Source organism: Lygodium microphyllum, chromosome 10 (genome assembly GCF_053477565.2).
Source record: "Lygodium microphyllum isolate KBCC chromosome 10, Lygodium_microphyllum_v1.1.10, whole genome shotgun sequence".
NCBI lineage: Eukaryota > Viridiplantae > Streptophyta > Polypodiopsida > Schizaeales > Lygodiaceae > Lygodium > Lygodium microphyllum.
Window position 1 is genome coordinate 79,648,671 of NC_141144.1, and position 22,692 is coordinate 79,671,362.

Genomic DNA, 22,692 nt, shown 5'->3' on the forward strand with positions numbered 1-22,692 from the left:
TCCACCATCCATTTGTGATTTGAGTCTTCAAAGTTTTGAGGACAAAACTTTTGGGTAGGGATATATTATAATAAAACAAATTTCATACCCTTTTAATTTGGTTAATTAGCATTTTGTGCCCATGTAACACATTTTCGCACATTCATTTGTAAGCTTCTCCATTCTTGGAGCTTAAGGGTTTCATACCTCCCTACCAACATGGAGGATGAATAGTCAATGCCCACCATTGCAAGAGGTGGATTTCTTGTAGGAGCTTTTCATCTTGATTTTCATTGTATCTTGTTTCAATTCAGCTATGGCTACCTTGTGCTATAGTTTAATGCAAAGTTTAGCTATGGCATGGCTATGGCTAGTTGTTTTGCATGTGGTTTCTTGATTTTCTTGGTTATTTTAATCCAAGTTAGGGATTGTTCATTTCAAGCCTTTTCACTATGAAAGGACGATTGAGTCAAGCCACAAATTCGTGTACGATAATGGAATAAGATGGAAGAAGAAATGACTTTTTTCTATGTTTGAGATTCCAAAGAGGGAACTTTACCCCTTAATCACACATAGATTGATACATTCATACATAGTACAACTCACAAACTAGATAGACAGGTTCTTTCTTTGGGAAAGGTTTTCAAGAATGAAGTACCATTATGATGTAAAGGTTTGAGTGTCAAGAAGGTTTGAGTAAGAAATGTGATAGCTTTAGATACTTTGGAACTTTCTAAAACTTCTCATGCTATGTGCAAAGAACAAGGAGTACAAGTCTCATACTTTGAAACTTTCTAAAACTTCTCATGCTATGTGCAAAGAACAAGGAGTACAAGTCTAAGTCCCCAAGGAATTCAAAATCATTTGTTTTGAGAGCAAGGAGATCAAGACAAAGAACTCATGGAATTTAAAACTGAATGGGATTTGGCAATGCATTTGGTAGACTTGAACTGAAATGCTCCAAAACATGGAAGAGGAGCTAGTGAATCAATATTGTAGTTATCAAGAAGCACTAAAAATAACATCTTTGTCATCATAAACAACCATGCATATCAAGATGCCTCCCTTCTCCTTCTTGTGTATGATCTATGCTTTGAAGATTTCCTTTTATAAGTAATTGCAATTAGTCTTTTTAGCAGTGCTAACAAAGAACTGCTCACCAGTCTCATATCATAGGATTTTCTTTGTCATAAGCAATGCTTCCTTACTCCATTCTCCCCACTATAGACTATGGACATCAAACTTCATGTGAGCAGCCTTCCTCTCCCTCTTCACCACCTTTTGCTATGCAAGTTTTGGATTGCATTGAAGCTTTCACCCATTAACTGCCCTAGTCTACACATCATGCTTATAGATCCTACATATAGTTCCACTTCTTGCTTAGTAGATGATGGAGACCCATTCAAAAAATCTTGAGAATGAGTTATTTCATTACAAATACATTCAAAGTTCTCAACAATAATTCCACCCATGCACAAGCTTCTAGAACCAAAGGTTTGATTGGCTTTTAAGCAATGCAAGTATGAGGTGGGCTCCTCCCTCCAACTCCTTTATGGCTCAACTTTGCTTAGTTTGAATGCAAGTTGGTCTCAGACTGCACTTTTAGGCTAAGGCCATTACTACTGCCATACATTTGATTAATCGATCCCCATGCATTGCTCTTAACTATCAAGTTCCAAAGGAGATATGTATGGCAATATTTCATGATATGCTCATTTGCATATCTTTGGTTGTGAGGCTTATTGCCATGTTCCCAAAGGACAAGTGCAATAAGTTGAATCCTAAGTCTATGAAATGCATCTTTCTTAGTTATGGAGATGCATGTGAGATGAGCTATTGACTATGGGATCCACAAGCTTGGAAAGGTCATCCAAAGCCATGATATTGTTTTCCATGAGGAGAAAATGCATAAGCCTGAGTAGGTCATTGAGGTACACATGGTGATATTTCAAGAGGAGCCTCCTATTACTATATAGCTAGCTAGACAACCTTCAACAGCAGTTGGTGCTCTAGTGGCCCGTGACCATGATGTCAGATTGGAGGTACAAGTCTCACATCCTATTTTGTAGTGGTCTACTAAATATAAACATCAGCCTAATCAGTTTGCACCTTCTATGGACTATGTTACGATGTCAAATGTTGGTGAACCTCTTACTTATGATGAGGCCATGTGCCAAGATGATAATCACTCTTGGAAGAGGGCCATGCAATCAAAGTATGACCCATAGTTAAAAATCATACATGGGATTTGGTTCCTTTGGTGGCTGTGAGAAGTGTGCTTTGCCATGCAAGTGGGTATACAAGTTGAAAAGTACCATTGGACGCCCCAGGCCGACTTATAAGACTAGATTGATTGATAAAGATTTTAAACAAAAGTATAGTGTTGACTTTGATAAAGTCTTCTCTCTTGTAATCGATATGAAACCCTAAGCTTGGTATTAGCTTTGGTTGTGCATCTAGATCTAGACCTCTATTAGATGGATATCAAGATGTCTTTCTTACATGGGGACTTGCATGATGAGATTTATATGCATCAACCTCATGACTTTGAGAAAAAAAGTAAAAAAACATTTGGTGTGCAAGTTGAGAAATAGCCTTTATGGCGTGGTGGTCATATAGCATTGGCAACCTACTAGGTGGTTGTATAGTTCACTCACAGTTTAAAATCCCAGTAGAATTAAACAATCGATCCACCTATAATATTCCTATTCAAAGTGACTTTGCTCAATTATTAAGGTAGTTGAGCTTTATTTTGTGGGATGAGGCTCATGTGACCCATTGACATGCCTTTGAAGCAATTGATAGAATTTTGAGATGTTATGAGTTGTGATAAGACATTTGGTGAGAATGTTTTTTTTTTTGGAGGGGATTTCAAGTAGGTGTTACTAGTTGTGGTAAAGGGTATATCTGAGGATATTGTTAATTCTACATTATTGTGGTACTCTTATTTGTGGCAGTATGTGAGGGTATTAAGGCTATCTGGGAATATGTGAGTATTAACAGTTGGTAATGTGATGGACAATGGGTTTATACTCCTTAGAAATCTAAACCTAGGAAAAGGTCTATGTAATGGTGTAGGATTGATATGTAATGCTTTCAATAGAAACGTGATAGATATTGAGATAATAACAGGGGCAAATGTAGGTGAATGAGTTGTTATGCCTAGGATTACTTTATATTCCCAGTGCTTCACAATTGCCATTTACTATGAAATAGAGGCAGTTTTCCATTTGATTGGCATTCACTATGACAATCAACAAGTCACATGGATAGACTTTATCCATTTTTGGGCTTTATTTAAAATCACTAGTCTTTACATGTGAATAGTTGTATGTTGCCGATAAGCCTACATTAAATCATCCTATTTATGTGCTCAACCATACCATTCTGGGGTGGGGTGTATGGAGCAGTCAACTAATACTTAATACCCATCTCATCACAAAACTACTCAAAGGCTTTAGATACATAATCACCCCCATTGTCAAATTGTGGGCATTTAAACTTATACCCAGACTAGTTTTCAGCAAAAGCAAGCCAATGCTGAAATGTAGCCATGATGTCCAATTTTTACTTTATGGGATATGCCTAGACCTTATGCAAGTAATCATCAATGAAAGTGAAAAAAATACTTTGCATCACATAATGACTTGCAAGCCATGGGTCCACCACACATCACAATGAACAAGAGCTAGAGGCTCAGCCATGCATGTAATGCTAGACTTATGTGAATTATGACTCTACTTGCCATAAAGACAACAATCACAAGAGTCAAAACACTTATAGTCAAGGGGCATGTAATGTTGTCCATTTTCTTTAATGACATATGCCCAAGGCAACGATGCCATAATGATACATGTGGTATTGCAACCACTACCAAACATGGTCGATAGGGCTAGATACAAGTAAAGAGTAAAGAGTGCCAACATTAACACCTCATGCTAGGACAAGATTCCCATGGGCAAGCTTCCATGAGGAATCACCAAAATATATAACATAACCTACATCATCCAACTATCCAACCAAAAGTAGACTTTTAGTTAAAGCTGGAGCATGGCGTACATGATACAAAATAAACATACTGCTTGAAGGAAACTGTAGCTAGACATATCTAATACCAACAATATCCAATGCCAAGTCATTACCCAATCTAATGAATCCTGTCATTTTGTGATAGGAGTGGAGCCACTCTAGATGAGGGGTGACATGAAATGAAGCCCCTCAATCAAGCAACCAACATTGAGCATAGGTAGATGAGGCATCAAACAATTGTGAAACATCAAGAGAAGAAGCTACAAGTATGTAGTCATAATCAAAATTAGTTAGCACAACATTAATCTCTTCAATCTTGACATGCTTATAAAATTCAATATTAATTTTCACATTGGAGAACATGCTTATAAAATTTGTTTTACATATTTTGAATGATATATACAGTTCTCATGAATACTCTCCAAATGTTTCATTACAAAGGCATCATTACATCTGGTTGGCCAACCATAAACATAAGGTTTGTTTTTTATATTTATAACCATTTGTAAGGTTTGCTGAATAGGACTTGCACGATGCAAATGATCATGACCATGGTGTTTTGAAACTTACAAAGAATGGAAAGGTTTGGTTTTAACTAGCTCATTGTTGTGTAAGGGCAATACAAGGATCGGAAAGGAATGGTTTCTAGATTCTATGTGAGTAATGGATGTATAGGCAATAGGTATAACACATTACACATTTGACCATACATAATATTTTATTCAATTGGGACTAGGGCAAGATACTATGCCATAGTGTGAATCAAAACATGTGTTAACTAGATATATTATTGGGATATCCACATAGAGTTATCTCGTGTGCAGGGACATGAGACAATTGAGATATGCCTCTTGATCTTCAGCATTGTTGTCATTATCATTGGTCTTTTTTGCTACATTATGGGTAAGATATCATCCACAATGCTATGCTCTCATTCTCATTCTCCAAATTTATATTTCTCTCTCCCTCCCCTGTTCACTTCTCTTTCTCACTCTCTCCCCTTCTCTTTCTTTGTCTTTCCATAAAATCTCTCACTTTCCTTCTCTCTCTATTTTTATTTCTCTCTTTCCCCTTTTAACTTTCTCCATCTCTCTCTCTCTCTCTCTCTCTCTCTCTCTCTCTCTCTCTCTCCCTCTCTCTCCCTTTTACTTTTCTATTTTTCTCCTCCCCTTTTCTTTACTCTTTCTCTCTCTTTAACTTTTTCTATTTTTCTTCCCTTCTCTCTCTCTCTCTCTCTCTCTCTCTCTCTCTCTCTCTTCCCCCTTTCCTATATTGAAAATAGATCTTTAAATATTTTATCTCTTATATTAAAATTAAGACTTCATGCATATTCTTAAGTAAAAAAATATTTCAATTCAATTAATTACCAACCCTTCTTTGTTTATATCTCTCCCCTTCCCTCTCTCTTTCTCTTCCCTCTCTATATCTCCCCCTTCCTCAGTTTTCCAAATGTATAAATTACTATCTCTCTCAATCTCTCTCTCCCCTCTCCCTCTTTTTATTAACAAAAAATTATTAATTTTCTCTCTCCCTCTCCCCTTCCATCTTCTCCCCTTTGCTCTCTCTCTTTCCATCTCCCTCTTTCACACACACACACACACACACACACACACACACACACACACACACACACACACACACACACACACACACACACACACACACACACACACACACGGATAGGCACTTCCTTGAAGCTCTCTTTCATGTTGGTTTTCTTCTTCTCCTTCACGATGTTCTCCTTCTCCTTTGCTTTTTCCCTCTTCCTCTTCTCCTTCATGGCCTCTCCCTCTCCCTCTCCCTCTCCCTCTCCCTCTCCCTCTCCCTCTCTCTCTCTCTCTCTCTCTCTCTCTCTCTCTCTCTCTCTCTCTCTCTCTCTCTCTCTCTCTCTCTCTCTCTCTCTCTCTCTCTCTCTCACTCTCAACTCTTGGCTTTTTTCCCGCATTAAGACATGCTATTAGTGTATTAACATCACAATATACCAATCCACCTAGTGATACTAATAGCAACACATATAGCAATGGATACATTTATGCCAAAAAAAGCATCCTTATATAACCAATCCCTTGTAGTGCATTTTAGTTACAATTTTACATATGCCTATAAACGTGTTGGATAGTGGAACAAAAAAGAAGAAGACTACTATTGGTTGTATATTGCAGGTCCAAATCGAGCTACAATTGTGTAACTAGTAGCTCCCTAGTTTTTTTCCTCCAAACATTATGATTGATATGAAACCATGTGTAGCAACAAAACTCAAAATGAACTTAGTGATATAAAAGTATTTCTTGAAATATATACTGATAAAAGTATAAAGTATTTGAAGCTAGTTTGGACTTTGCTTGGAGAATAGTTTGTACAAGATATATTAATTTGAAACCCTAAAAGCAAATAGAAGGCATGGCAAGGTTTCATAGTTATCTTAACCTAGAATAGATTTTTAAAAACATAGTATTAACATAGAGAAAAACAAATGTAAACATTATGAAACTAAAGAAGAAGGATAAGAGAAGATTTGTCTATATAACCTTGCCTCCTTTAACAAATATGGAGTTTCTCACTTTTTTTCATTTTGAGAAAACAAGAGCAAGAAAAATAAAATTAATAATAATGAGACTAAGATGATGATGAGAGATGGAGAAGAGGGAAAGAAGAGAAAAATGAACTCACCTTTGATGTGTGTGGAGAAGAATATTGGGCGAGGAATATAAATGTTATGATAGCTCTTAACTATAACAACTCTGTGTCTTATATATCACTCATGCTTCCGCTTAGCCCTTCTTTCATTGTATATATCTCAAAATAAGGTTTGTATTGAAACAAGTGATGGTAGGTTCAAATTTTTTCACATTTACGTGCACGTCTACTTACATGTGAAAATAGGAGGATATGTGCATATTAAATTGCACATCTGATTTGGCTCATGCTTCCTTTTGTAGTGCTAGGAAATACAAGTATCTTAGACCATTTTCATGGACCAGATTACTTTTATTGGTTCCTAAGACCGTTTCAAGTAACACCATTTTAAATAATCTATTGTAAAACCATTTTTTGGACTCTACTATGTGTGGAAGTAAGTTTGACTTGCAAATGAGGGGAAGTTATACACATTTCATATCTCTCAAAATTTGGTGGATAGAAGTCATTAAGCACACCATGTATAACATGGTGGTAAATTTTCTTGCCATTAGTCCTTGTGTCATTTTGATTATAGAGTAATGTAAATATATCAAAGTCATCCACACTTTCAAATTATGGAGAATGAGTAAGATCCAAATCATGAGAAAAAAGGGATAATGTCTCAAGATTAGACAAGCAACCATTAACAAGAGAGCAAGTGAAGAAGAGGAAAGATTAAGCAAACTTGTATGTAGTGCATTTAAAATAAAGTCTTGACAATTCTTAGTAACATTAAGGGAGATGCTTTAAAATGGTAAAAAAACTTGCTTAAAAGAATCATAGCTTCAATACAAGTGCTTTATATCCTATTTTTGGATGAATTCCAAAAACTTTAGTGGTTGACCAAGTGCTTGGGGAGCTCTTGGCTCTTAAGGGGCGTGCTTTTGGTGATAGGAAGTCTTATATAGTTGCCTTTGATGAATATCTAAGACTTTGGCCAAGGAAGTTTAGCCCTTTTCTTGATGATGACTTATGAGAACTATTTATCAATGGCCTAGACCTTAATGCTAGTATGTGTTACATTGTATAATCCAAAAATTCTACATGAAGTCAAAGAACAAGTAATGTGGTATGAGTATGATGTCCAAGTTTCTTAAGAGAACTTTTGGAGTATTCCTCTTGAGTTATGTGTGCATGAAGACTTTCGATACCTTTTTCAATGAGGAAGTGAGAATAGTAGAGACCTTAAAAATAAAACCATCTTAGAAAAGGAGCAAGTCCCATCTATCCATTACACAAGTCAAAAGACCCTATCGTTATGGTGCAAATCTCCATTCTAGTGGGAAATATGCTAAAGTTGCAGAACCCTCTGTCCTTCTAGGAATGAAAGTGGGATGAAGGCACCTATAAGATTGCTATGTTTCCCAAGTTCATCTATTCTTAATAGTGCACTCAATGAGTTTTCTTAATCTCACGTGCTATGGATAGGAAGGGTAAATAGCTAATTATTATTTAGAAATAGACATAGGCTAAGTCTATATCCTATGCATACAAATAAAGCAGAAGCTGTGTGTGAAGTGACTTAAAGGCCAAAATATATCTATCAATTTTGGGGATACTTTGTGTGTACTTAGTTGACAATGGATGAATGAAGACAAAGAACTCTTGAGCCTCCATATCTTATGCCATTGCTCCTTTCATGCGTCCACTTCTATTCTTTTCAATCGGTATCAAAGCACGAGTATGGGATCGAAAGATTGAATTGAGGAGCGCAAAAAATTGAAGTGTACATTGAATTGAAAGCTTGCTGTTTGCCATTAAATTAGGCACAAACTCTCATCTAATCATATTAATTTTTAATGTTTTTATCAGAATCACTAAAATAGGTACACAGATTCAAGAGCTATTGTGGCTCAAATTGGAAAGCTAGTGAGCTCACTTTGAATGCATTTTGAGAAGCCAAAGAAAGCTGGAAATGATGTATGACTCTAAAGTTTCGATTATCTTCAAGTTGGGATCAACCTGCATATAGATTTCCAAAATCTAGGGGGTTGCATAAACTATAGACCTACTTGAGCAAGGAATAGGGCCTGCTTCATGAATAAGGAGGGGGTTTATGTTTGCAATAGAGAAGAGGGAGTTGAAATATGATTTCCTTGGTTGGAGTCTTGCGTCCCCATCTTGATTTTTTGATAAAGGAGGGTGTATATGATCAAAACGTCCTTAGTAAGAATATATTGTGGCCTTGGTGAAATTAGCATGTTTAAAAAATTGCTGCCCTATAATCATTTGATTTGTTTAAGATTCTCTAAAGCTTAAATATAGCCTTAATGCAAAAAGCCCTTTTCCCATTATCATGTCATTGAACTAGTTCAGACTTCATGGTGTAACACTTGCAATTGGTGATTGGATATTTTCACAACTCTATTCACATTGAAGATAAGCTTGAGCTGGTTATTTATTAAAGTGGTTCATAGGTTGATTGTTCACATTGTAGGGATTGAAACTAGTTGTTTTGTGATTTAAATGTTAGTTTTATGCCATTTTCGGGTGTTGATTTGAAGGGGAAAAGGTATCATGAAAAGTATTATGTGTTGAGCTTGTTTGGGACTTCATTCTTGGCATGAAAAACTATTAAAAAATAACATAAAAATTTAATGGTCATTTTTAGACCTATATTTTGATGCTTTTTGGATTGTATAGGCATTGTTTGAGCCTTATGTTCACAGTTTCTTGCTAGATAGCCAATATTTGACATATATGCATAATATATGGGTGCATCTAATAGTAGTTGAACACATGCATGATAGCTATAGTAGTGGAACTTAATTCATGTGCATTTTTAAGGCATTTTGAATGCTTTTTGGTCTTCCTTTTGAGCGGTTGATGCTTAGCTTGTTCACATGCTTGGATATTGATTTGGTACATTACATAGTGCTGGTTTTACTAAATTTGCAACCATCATAATGTTGAAAATTACACAGATTATGCAAATTGTGGATGACAAATTGACTAAGGACAACTATAGTGTATGGTCCTACTAAATGGAGAATTTTTTAATGGAAAGAGGTCTATGGGACCTCATTATAGGTGAAGATGCATGCCTAGGAATTCCTAATGAGCCTATTAAAGAACAAAAGAAAGCGTACAAGGATTGGACAGGTAAAAACATGAAAGTCTTGCATTGCATATCTAAATGTATCTCAGAGATTGTGAGCAACATAACTATCATATGTCAACTTTGCCTATGAGATAGCTTGTTCTTGTTGACATGTGTCCTTGCGGAGCACTTTGCAATCCCTTTGCATCAACCATGGTTTTTCCTATATTAGGTGTACGAATAACTAGAATACCAAACTTCTTAATCATACCCAAATTGAAACCATCAAACTTACCTTCTACATATGAATAGCTTGCAAAAATATCTTGCATACCAAGTGGCTGAAGCACTTTTTCTTTTCTATTTTAGGATACACTTTCTACACTTGTACAAGTGCTATTTGCATGCAACCTACCACTCCATGGTCTCTCATTAGACCTGCTAGAATAGGATGCTTTTAGCCCACTCAATATATGTGGCTGTGGATCCACATTTTTTGCAATCATCTTTTCATTTATATGATTTGTAACAATCTCATCAAACACAATAGCTTTACTTACTTTGCACATTGAAAAGGCTAGTACATGCAAATATGATTGAGAAGATTTATGGTACTTTCATAGAGGCTAGGAAAATATAACTAAAGGCAAAGATTGCATAGTGTATGGTATGGAAATATCTAATTTTGAGGGGCTGATTGCTTTGTTGCTTACAAAACTTGATTAAATTGGGCCTCAATACATCTAGCAGTGGAAATAATGCAAATCAAGATAGTGTGTTTTATCATCAAAGAGGTCAAGGTAACTCATCTAGAGCTAAAGGATCATCACATGGCCATGGAGATAGCTTTGCACATGGTTGTAGTACCTTTGGAAATGGTGATTTTACACCTAAAGATAGGGGGAGATCCTACTCTAGAGGCAGAGGACATTCTAGTCCATAGAGAGATGGTGCAAGTCATTATTGTGGGAAGTTTGGTCACTTTAAGATAGAGTGCTTTGATAAGTAGAATGCTATGTTTCGGGATCAAGGAAGGACCCAATTTGGGCACTATACAGGTGGATCTAGTAGTGGTGGCTATGATTTTAGAGGTGGCTCATCACCCTAGTTCAATAGCTAAGATGACTATAGTGAGATCGGTGATTGCACTAGCTTCTATTTATGTCTAAAAATTATACCAAATGGATGTGAAGAATGTTTTCTTGAATGGTTCATTGGAAGAGGAAGTACACATCCATTAGCCAAAAGGGTGTGAATATCCAAAATATTTACATTATGTGTGCAAGTTAAGAAAAGTAGTGTATGATTGAAGCAAGAACCTAGAGCTTGGTGTGAGAGGATTAGCAGGTTCTTATAATAGTATGGGATTTCAACAAAGCATGGTTGATTATTCACTTTATATCAAACATATAAAGGATGAAATATTATTGTACTAATTTATATTAATGATGTCATCATTACAGGTACTCTACAAAGAGAGATTGCTAAAGTAAAGCACAGGTTGCTTAAGAAGTTTGACATTAAGGGCCTTGGTTTATTGAGGTATTTTCTTGGCATTGAGGTAATTAACACTCCACATGGAGTTTGATTAGTGTAGAGGCAATACTCATTGGAAATGTTAGAGAAATATGGAATGACAGCACATAAGCCAGTGGGATACACCATTTGATCAAAACCTAAATATGGTGGATGATGGACAGTATGTAGAGGATGTTACTATGTTCAAAAAGATGGTTGGTAGCCTAATCTACCGAATCGTAACAAGATCATACTTGAGTTATTTAGTGGGAGTGATTAGCTAATTCATGTAGAAACCATGCAAGTCACATTTGGATGTAGTGAGGAGAGTCTTGAGATATGTGAAGAAGATAGTTGGCTTTGGCTTGTTCTGTGAGAAAGGGATCAAGCCTACATTGTTTGGATACACATATGCTAATTGGGAAAGAAGTATCATGGATAGGAGATCCACCAGTGGTTATGCTTTTTCATTTGGTTTAGCCATGGAATTGGAGTAGTAAAAAGCGATTGACAATTACTTTATCTAGTGTAGAAGTAGAGTATAGAGGTATAGCATTGGTTGCTCGTGAGAAAATATGATAGAGATTTCTATCATGTGATACAGGGATTGAGATAGATGGTGGAGTTATCATGTATAGTGACATCATTAGCATCGGTATATTGGCAAAGAGCCCAATCTACCATGTACAGTTGACAGTTGCTTTATTTAGTACAGAAACAGAGTATCGATGTATAACATTGGTGGCTTGTGAGTAAAGATGGCTAAGATTTCTATAATGTGCTATAGGGATTGAGATAGATGGTGGATTTGTCATGTATAGTGATATCATTTTCATCAATATCTTAGCAAAGAACACAATCTACCATGCAAGGACAAAGCATGGTAGCTTGTGAGTAGACATAGTTGAGATTTCTATCATGTGATATAGGGATTGAGATAGATGGTGGATTTGTCATGTATAGTGATATCATTAGCATCGGTATATTGGCAAAGAACCCAATCTACCATGCACAACCTACAGTTGCTTTATCTAGTATAGAAGTAGAGTATAAAGTATAGCATTGGCAACTTGTGAGTAGACATAGTTGAGATTTCTATCATGTGCTACAGAGATTGAGATAGATGGTGGAGTTGTCATGTATAGTGATATCATCAACATTAGTATATTAGCAAAGAAACTAATTTACCATGCAAGGACAAAGTATATTGAAGTGCACTACAATTTCATCAAATAGAAGCTTATAAATGGAGAGATAGAGTTGGTACATGTTCAAAGAGAAGCTTATGGATGGAGTGATAGAGTTGGTACATGTCAACACCAATAACAATTAAATCGCAATATCTTTACCAAAGCATTAGGTGAAGATAAGTTCGAGAACTTTAGAAGTGCACTAAGAGTATTGTATGTGCAAGCTCATTCTAAGCTTGAGGGGGAGTATTAAAAAATATATATATGGTAATTTTATATCCCATGTATGCATAAATAAAGTAGAAGTTGTGTGTGAAGTGATTTAAAGGTCAAAAGATATCTATCACTTTTAGGGATACTTTGTGTGTACTCTATTGACAATGGAAGAACGAAGATAAAGAACTCTTGAGCCTCCATATCTTATGCCATTGCTACTTCTATTGTGCATTCACTTGTATTCTTTCGATTGTTCCATTGAGAAGTCAGTGGATCGTGAATGGAATGTACATTGGTCCAAACAAGTATATACATTTACCCAAGATCAATTGGTGATGGAATGAGGCTTGGGTCCATTTGATATATCTTAAGCACAATTAGTTGTCCTTTCTAAATGGATGTTCAGGGTGCAGAAATGCACTACCCTCTCATCTATAGAGAGGCCAAGTATGTTGCAACCACTGAGACTTGGAAGGGGGCCATTTGGTTAGGCCGTTTAGTTGCTAACCTTGGTATGACATATGCTATCTCTACACTCCATTCGGATTCTCTGAGCGCCATCCAGTTAGCCAAGAATCTGGTCTTCCATACGAAGACGAAACACATTGAGATGAGGTATCACTTCATTTGTGAGGTCATTAAGGATAGGACTATTGATCTTGTCAAGATCTCAATTGACCAGAATACTGCAGACTTGCTTACGAAAAGTCTCTCAGTGGAGTGTTTTGCCTTCCTTAGGAAGATGATAGGCATAGGATGAGATGAGGTCTTTCCTCATCCTGTTGTACCTATGTACACTCATACCTTTTTTCTTTTTTCCCTCCTCACTGAGGCAGATTCTCCTTTAAATGGAAGGTTCTTGGGGGTAAAGGCGCCTTAGCTTAGTCACCTATGTAATACTACACTGACAGTACCTGCGCTTGTACACTGCAGGTGGCGGGCGCCCATCACTGTCACTTCATTCTTCTTTATTTTTTTAGTGACATTTGAATAAAGGGAAGACCGGTCATACATTGTGACTGTTGGAGTTTCCACATTTGAAGTCTCTCTCTTTCTCTCTTGCTCCTGCTCCTTTCACCATAACTCTTGCTCCCGCTCATGCTTCCACTTCAGGGCTTACCTCTCTTTAGGATTAGCTCTAAGCCATACTCCTTTCACCAAACAAGTCGATATAGATATTTTAAATGGTCATTAGGACCCCTTCCCCACTCAATGCCTCTCTCTCTCTCAGCACATGAAAATCCTAGGCTAATCTTCCGATAGGATTTTGCAAACGTGGTAGTGGGACCCACAAAGATTGTTGGGGGTAAAGGCGCCTCTACCTAGCCGTCCGTATATTACTACACTGACAGTCACCGCCACTGCACACTACAAGTGGCGGGCGCCCATCACTCTCACTTTATTCTTTATTCTTTTAGTGACAATTTGATTAAAGGAAGGCCCGGTCACACATTGTGACTGTTGGAGTTCCCATTTCTTGTCTCTCTCTTTCTTGCTCTTGCTCTCCCGCCATAGCTCTCGAGTCCAAGCTTCGATCCTTCTCTCCCTTTCAACTGGTATCAGAGCTCAGCTTCCCGACTCTTGAGGTTGGTTTGGTGTAGGCCTTCTTTGGCCCTCATTTGTGCCCCCTTTGGCCCCCATTGTTGACACGTGGGATAGCAGACCCCCCAGCTAGCTCATGTTTTTTTTGTGCATGTTTCAAAATCAAGCCTAAAAATCACTCTTTTTGTCATATCTCGGGCATTCGGAACCCGATTCAGGCAAGCTAAAGTCTAACTTGGGGTTTTGACGCGCTTTGGACGTGATGGTGATGTCGGATTTGCCAAATTTTGATGAAAGAATCTTCTGCAGTAGATTTCAGGTCTGAGACAACATGTATTTGTATGCCTATGCTTGCTTGGGCATGACTACATAACTGGTTTGATGCCTATTGCATCCCGATTGATTGGGGGATTGAAGATACATGTACTGCTATGATTTTGGGACTAGAAATACACAGTTTATAATAGTAAATGCATGCTGAATACTCTTGGGCTGAAGCTATCTTTCATGCTTTGACATATGCTATTGGTTTCGGATGTATGTCTTGGGTTATGCTATGATGTATTGATCATCGAGGGACGACTTTGAGCTTGTCATTGAATCCAGATGCTTTTGGAAGCTTGAGCTTATTTCAGCCCGCACTTATTGACATTGGTATATGCTTTGACAGCGATGCTTCTTGGGTTTATGCATACCCGTTGTCTACGACTTGATGCTCATGTCACGGTTGATTACCCTATGCATACGTTGAGCTTGAGTGCTCATTGAAGCTCCACCTTGGATGCATTTTGGATTATCTGGAGTAGTCTTAGATGTTACTTGGCTTGTCAGAGTTTGGATTGGGATGTATTTGATGTCTTACATGCTTACGGATGCTACATATGAATACTCTACTGCCTACATATTCGGGATGTACTATTGAGGTATTGTCTTGGACTTATGTCATTGGCACTGTGTCTTTCCTTGGCTTGAGCTCTTGAGCTCGTACATATGACTTTTGTGCCTGTGGGAGCATTCTTGAATGCTTATCAAACATTGAGCAGGTGGTACCTTTATGCATTGAGCCGTTACATGCTATTGAGCAGTTACAGACACTTGAGACTTTGGGACTTCTTACCTTTTGGGATGATACATCATATATCTTGGTTTACTGTATGCTTATGAGCTAAGTCTCAGTTTTAGATCCGTATCTTTGTGAACTGACACCTACTTGTGTCAAGTTTTGGTAGTGGCAGGAACACTTTGCCCCATTGGGGATGTGCCTACTCACTCGCAGATGTTTGTATGACATACTTGGGTATTGGATTCATGCTTATCGACCGTCATATGCTTATGCTATGCTCGCATGATGCCGGATTTGGTCTTGGCAGTATCTGATTGCCTTGGGATCTGATTTTGGCACTGTTAGCTCTCTTTTACTGAAATCTGAAATTTATTATAGCAAGCATATATGTATGGACTGACATGGATTTTTCATGCTGAAACACTCTGAAATGATGTACTTTCACTAGTACTTGGTGGACAAGAGCTTTGGTTCCACTTTCTTCGCCATTTTTCCTCGATTTTGGTGATTTTTTGGTCATTTTCTGCAGTAAACAGAAAGCAGTTTTGAATTGTCTATAGTCTTCCAGCCTACATTATGGCGAGTTTGTCCACTGATCATGCTATTTTCAACATCACTAAGCTTGATGGTACGAATTACTCTTATTGGAAGAGCCAGATTTGGCAGGTGTTGGTGCAGAAATCGCAGATCAAACCTTTGAGGTTAAGCGAGCATCTATCTGCAACTATGCCAGATGAGAAATGGCTTGAGCTTGATGAGTTATGCAAGTCCACTATTGTATTGTCTCTCACAGAACAGGTTCACTATAATATCTTTGAGGAAGAACAGAGTGCATGGCAGTTGTGGGAAAAGATAAAAAATCTCTATGACAAGAAAAGTCCAGCGAGTCAGATGTATTAGCTGAAGTAGCTTATGGATCTGCATATAAAGGAGAATGTGACTATGTCTGCTCACTTGAGCCAGTTCCATGCTATACTCAATAACTTGACTTCACAGAACATCACTTTTGCAGAGGATGTCACTCCTCTTTTCTTGCTTGGTACTCTTAATGAGTCATGGGATGTATTCCGCACTGCATTATGTGTCTCTACTACTACCTTGAAATTATCTGATGTTAAGAGTGCTCTTCTGCAGGAAGAGGTTAACAGTAAGAATTTGGATGCCTCTCGTGTGTCGCATGCTATGATAGTTAGAGGCAGGAATGATGGATATGGAAAGCATGGCAGTGGCAGTGGCCGTGGATGGGATTCTCAAAAATCTCGGTCCAAGTCTCATGGGAAGTCACGTAGCAAATCCCTTGGCAGGAATGCAAACGTTACTTGTCACCATTGTGGGCAAAAGGGCCATATTAGGCCACAATACCATGAATTGCGCAATGAAAGGCGCAAAGATAAGGGGAAAGACAAAGTGCAGGATAAGTCTTCTAATTGCAGCATAGTGCCTGCAAAGTCCAGTGTTAAAATTGAAGAGATCAATGTTATGCAACCTGAGGATGTTGATGATGATGATTATATCCTTGCAGCTTCTTCTAGTGCTTCGCAGATGATAGAGATACACTCTATGTATGCACAGTGTTGGCTCTTGGACTCAGGTGCATTCTTTCATGTGATACCTTGCCAAGAGTGGTTTCATTCATACCGTACTGTTTCAGGTACTGTGCGCTTGGGTAATGACAACTCTCTTGATACTGTGGGCATTGGTGATGTTAGGCTACAGTTTCCTTCTGGTAGCAGTTTTGTTATGCAGGATGTACGTCATGTACCTGCTTTGACACATAGTCTCATGTCAGCTGGACAGCTTGATGATGCATGATATCATGTATGTTTTGGAGACTCTGCATGAAAGATCACTCGTGGCAGACTTGTGATTGCGAGAGGTGCCAAGGCTGGCAGTCTCTACCCCTTGATTGTATCAGCTTATTCCCTTGATCATGTTTTGTATGTGGGTTCTATCCCACATGTATCTCTTTGGCATGCCTGTTTGGGCCATATGTCTTTGAAGAGAATGAAAATGCTTTCTGGTTTGCAATACTTACCGCCCCTTGATTATGCATGTTTTGATTCATGTGAGCATTGTCTTTATGGCAGGCAGACTAGGTCTACGCATAAGAAGTCTTGTAAGCCACGCATAAGTGAGCCCTTGACATTGGTACATTCGGATGTCTGTGGGCTCATGCCTTGTCAGTCTATGGGTGGTGCAAAGTATTTTGTTACGTTCATAGATGATTTTTCACGGAAAGTTTAGGCTTATCCCATTAAGCTGAAATCCAATGTCTTGGCTGTGTTTCAGAGACGGCTTGCATTGGTTGAGAACTAGTCTGGGTATAGGCTAAAATGCCTAAGGACAGATAATGGGGGTGAGTATATCTCACGTGCTTTTGAGCAGTTATGTGATGAGAGGGGTATTAAGTGTTAGTTGACCGCCCCCTACACCCCCCCCCCCCCCCCCCCCCAGAATGGTTTGGCTGAGCGGATGAATAGAATCATCCAGGAGCATGTACGCAGTATGCTTAGTCATGCAGGCCTACCACAAAGCTTTTGGGCTGAGGCAGTTAGTACAGCTGTGCATGTCATAAACAGATCACCCTCTAGTGGTTTGAATTTTCAGGTTGCAGAGGAGGTATGGACTAGAAAACCTCCCTCTTATGCGCATCTGTATGTCTTTGGATGTGAGGCATTTTGCCATGTGCCCATGGACAAGAGAAGTAAGATGGATTCCAAGAGTGTCAAATGCATTTTCCTTGGTTATGGGAATGCAGGCGAGATGGGTTACTGTCTCTGGGATTCGTAGGCGCGGAAAGTCATCTGTAGTCATGATGTAGTTTTCCATGAAGACAAAATGCATAGGCAGCTTGAGAGAGTTGTTGAGATCCGTAGGGTCATATTTCAGGAGGAGCCGAGAGTTCCCGCACAGCCAGTTGGACAGTCTACAGCTGTAGTAGATGCTCATGGTTAGGGCGTTGGACAGGCAGCTAGGCAGGCAGCAGAGCCTGCCGTGAGACTCGGTCTACTAGAGACAGATGTCCACCAGATAGATTTCAGCCCTCGATGCATTATGTCTTGGTTACAGATGCATGAGAGCCTTTCACTTATGATGAGGCTATGCGCAGGGGTGACACTTACTCCTGGGAGAGGGCTATGCAGTTTGAGATAGATTCCCTGCATAAGAATGACACTTGGGATTTGGTTTCCTTGCCTACGGGCAAGAAGGCTTTGCCATGCAAGTGGGTGTACAAGCTAAAAAGTACCCCTGGACATTCCAAGCCGGCATACAAGGCTAGATTGGTAGCAAAGGGTTTTAAGTAGGAGCATGGTATGGACTTTGATGAGGTTTTTTCTCTTGTGGTTAAGATTACCACCCTGTGCTTAGTCTTGGCTTTGGTAACTCAGCTTGACTTGGATTTATACCAAATGGATGTCAAGTTGGCTTTCTTACATGGAGACTTGCATGATGAGATTTATATGGAGCAGCCTAAGGGCTTTGCAAAACCTGGCAGGGAGCACTTAGTGTGTAAATTGAAGAAAAGTCTTTATGGCTTGAAACATGCATCTAGGGAGTGGTATCATAAGTTTGATGCATTTATGCAGTCACAGGGCTACAGTCGGAGTGCTATGGATCCGTATCTTTACATGAAGAAAGCTCGTAATGGTTCTTTATTGATTTTGATACTCTATGTGGATGATATGTTGATAGTAGGAAAAAGCTCATGATGAGCATTACAGCCACCACTGAGGCTTGCAAGGAGGCCATTTGGTTGGGTCGTTTAGTTACTGACCTTGGTATTGATGCTATCCCTACACTGCATTCGGATTCTATGAGTGCTATTCAGTCAGCCAAGAATCCGGTCTTCCATGTGAAGACGAAACACATTGAGGTGAGGTATCACTTCATACGTGGGGTCGTTGAGGACAAGTCAGTTGATATTGTCAATATCTCGATTGACCAAAGTCCTACAGATTTGCTCACGAAAAGCCTCTCTACAGAGTACTTTACCTTTCTCATGAGGTTAATGGGCATGGGATGAGATGACGTCTTTCCTCATCTTGTTGTACATGTGTACATGTTGTATTGTCTTTTTTTTTTTCACTCCTCACTGGGACAGATTCGCTTTTAAGTAAGAGATTGTTGGGGATAAAGGCGCCTCTGCCTAGCCGCCCGTGTATCACTACACTGACAATCATCGCCACTGCACACTGCAGGTGGCAGGTGCTCGTCACCGCCACTTTATTCTTTTTTTTTTAATGACAGTTTGAATAAAGGAAGGCCCGATCACACATTATGACTGTTGGAGTTCCCATTTATTGTCTCTCTCTTTCTTGCTCTGGCTCTCCCGTCATAGCTCTCGAGTCCAAGCTTCGATCATTCTCTCCCTTTCAAAGATTTTAGCTGGATTCCTATCACAAGACCCTTTTGGCTACTTGACGAGTCCCATCTCTTTCTATAGGTAGATTAGGCTATAGTAAGATCCAATACGCACCTTAAGCAAATATATACATTTGATTTTGACACTGCTCGACAAGCAAATTTCAGCCTAATGACCAAATGGATTTTCGCATGTGCCTAGGCTCTCTCTCTCTCCCACACACACACACACCCATTTCCTTTTTCCTTTCTCAACTATACATGCAAAATTGGCAGGATCTACATCTTTCCCATTGAGATATAGGGCTGCAAGATCCATTCTGTAGGTCAATGAATCCAAGTCAAAGGAGTTCCAACATGGTCCACCACTTAGATCCATTGGGGGCGAAGGTTGAGGTCCCAGCTGGCATAGATAATGCCAAGGGACCCACTTTTTATCTATGATGTGGAAGCAGAGATTATCCCACCTCTTCTTCAATACGTCCATTCTATTTATTGTCTAAACTATTTCTGACTCACTCTGGGTCTCCCAGAGGAGCTATCGCCATGGACGAGGAACACAGGCCGCATATTCTGGCCCTTCCATACCCCATACCAGGCCACACTGCACCCCTCTCCAATTTCTGCAACACCCTCGTCTCCCTGGCAGGATCACTCAAGATCACTCTCGTTCACACTGAGGCCAACCTAAAGGCCCTGGAGGCCCAGCAGCATCATGCACAGGTGGGCGCAGCAGCAGCGAACGTGCACCTGGTGCCGATTTCCGATGGCCTGCCTCTCGATTTCGACCGCGCCACCGACTACGAGAGCTTCCTGCTGTCTGTGCAACAGATGGGGCCTGCCTTCGAGGCGCTGGCGAGGAAGCAGGCGCCGTCGTGCATCGTGTCCGATCCGAACTTCTGCTGGTTGCCGCACACGGCCCGGCAGCTTGGCATCCCCCTCTTCCTCTTCGTCACAGACGCAGCTGCCTCTTTCGCCATCACCCTCCACGCCAGGCGCCTGGTCGCAGAGGGCTACATCGGGAAAGGTACGCCCACGCCCTAGGGTTTGCTCATTAGCTCCTTATCCTGTCCCGGAAGGGCACCGTTTGCTTCCTGTTTCGGAACGGAAGGGTCTTCCGCTCTGCTCTGCTCTTCGTTCCGCTGAGTGCTCGCTCTTCTTTGCCTCTTGTGGTAATATATAAGGTTGGGCTCGTGCGTTGCAGGGATGCAAGAAGGACAGAGCAAAGTTGTGGATTTCATTCCTGGTGTTCCTCCCCTGACCTCCGAGTCCCTGCCCTTCCCCAACCCAGAGCTCGTCGGGCTCTTCTTCCATCTCCGGGTGGCCATGTACGACCACATCGGCGAGGCTGGCGGTGTGCTGCTCAACACCTTCTACGAGCTCGAGAAGGACGCCATCGATGGTGTCCAGGCACACCTCGGGGCTGGCGTGCCCGTCCTTCCGGTGGGGCCATGCCTGCCTTCTATGCCAAGCAGCCATTCGCAGCTGCAGGATAGCGAGTCACACTGCCTGCAGTGGTTAGACGCGCAAGCGCCTGCGTCGGTTGTCTACGTGGCATTTGGGAGCTTTGCCAACGTATGGGACGAGAACCTCTACCACGTTGTGGCAGAAGGCCTGAGGAAGAGTAGCCAGCCCTTCTTGTGGGCCACGACGTGGGCCCCGCCGCAGGCCTTTGTGCAAGAGACAGAGGAGCGGGGGCTGGTCGTGAGGTGGGCCCCGCAGCTGCACGTGCTGGCCCACCATGCAGTGGGCGCCTTCATCACGCACTGCGGGTGGAACTCCACTATTGAGAGCATTAGGTATGGGGTTCCCATGGTTTGTATGCCCCAATTCCTTGACCAACTCACCAATTGTAGGCTCATTGTGGATCAATGGAAGGTTGGTGTGGAGCCACAAAGTGGCACCTTACCACATGGGCCAAGGTCGTCTTCATCCTTGCTAGCGATGAGTTGTGTGATGGAAGATGATAATGCAGCCGCAAATGAGGTGGCCCGATTGGTGAGATTAGTCCTCCTGGAAGAGGGAGGAAAGTCCCTAAGAAAGAGAGCTTTAGAATTATGCGACACTGCATGCAAGGCTGTTGCATTAGAGGTTGGATCATCCATTCAATGTATTCAAAAATTTCTCTCTTATGATGCCTTGAAACTATGATGCTAATTATGTGTCACTATATGTGTTCTCCACACATTTTGCTTAAGTGGTTCCTTTTTCTAGATCAAATTGGCCATATTAAGATTGCTTTAAGACACTATTTGCAAGATATTCATTTTTAAATTAAACTTTTGGTTGGATGAGTTTTGTAAATGCTCAGTATAGCGATTCGAGCACAAGGTCAATTATTTTAAATGTGATGGGTATTTGAATATGTTGAATGCAATGTTTTAATCACATTATATAAAAGCATAACTGTGTTACAATAGAGCTTTTTACATTCACTTTCTACCAATTGTACTACTAAGAAAAGAGAACATGGCATCCTTGAAAGCATGTTTACACCATCAAAGTTGCCTACATAAACTTGCTTTGTGTTTTTGTTCACAACTTTAGTAGTAGGCTATGCCCAAGTAACTTTCTACTTGCATAAGTCCATGAAGTAGAAGTTACAATATGGGTGGTCGGTTAACTACTACAACTTGTGTGGAAGCACTTAGAGAGTCAATGGAGTACCAAGGTACTTTATGAACTTGCAAGACTTCACACAAGAGTTGTCAATTGGAGATTGGTCTATAAGTCCTTCTCTCTTCCTTTTTGTAGTATTTCTTTGATTTGGACTTACTTACATGCATGTAGACCTAAAGTACTCACACCACACTACCAAGTCCATATGCTTGGGTGTAATGTTGCTCTAATATTGTCCATATGCTCGGTTGTTCTACTAATGTAGTGGTAATCCCTAAAGGTGTCATGAATATTATTTGCTTTCAGATCCTTTTATATCTACATACAAAGAAAATAAAGTGATGCTTAAGGCCAATTCAATGACTTGTGTATGACACTATAAATGTACATCTATTATTTATAAGACTTCTTGTGTTAAAGTCCAACCCCCTCCTACATTTGACAAATACCATGTT

At 39.9% G+C, this 22,692-nt stretch overlaps 1 protein-coding gene across 1 annotated transcript; it reads left to right on the forward strand.

The window, feature by feature from the left end:
- Positions 1–20,105: 20,105 nt before the first annotated feature.
- LOC148030206 (UDP-glycosyltransferase 74E1-like) lies at positions 20,106–21,838 on the forward strand. The gene is made up of 2 exons (XM_087686473.1): positions 20,106–20,645; positions 20,823–21,838. Exons 1-2 carry the CDS (start codon positions 20,165–20,167, stop codon positions 21,767–21,769), a joined length of 1,428 nt encoding a protein of 475 aa, XP_087542599.1. The 5' UTR covers positions 20,106–20,164; the 3' UTR covers positions 21,770–21,838.
- Positions 21,839–22,692: the final 854 nt, after the last annotated feature.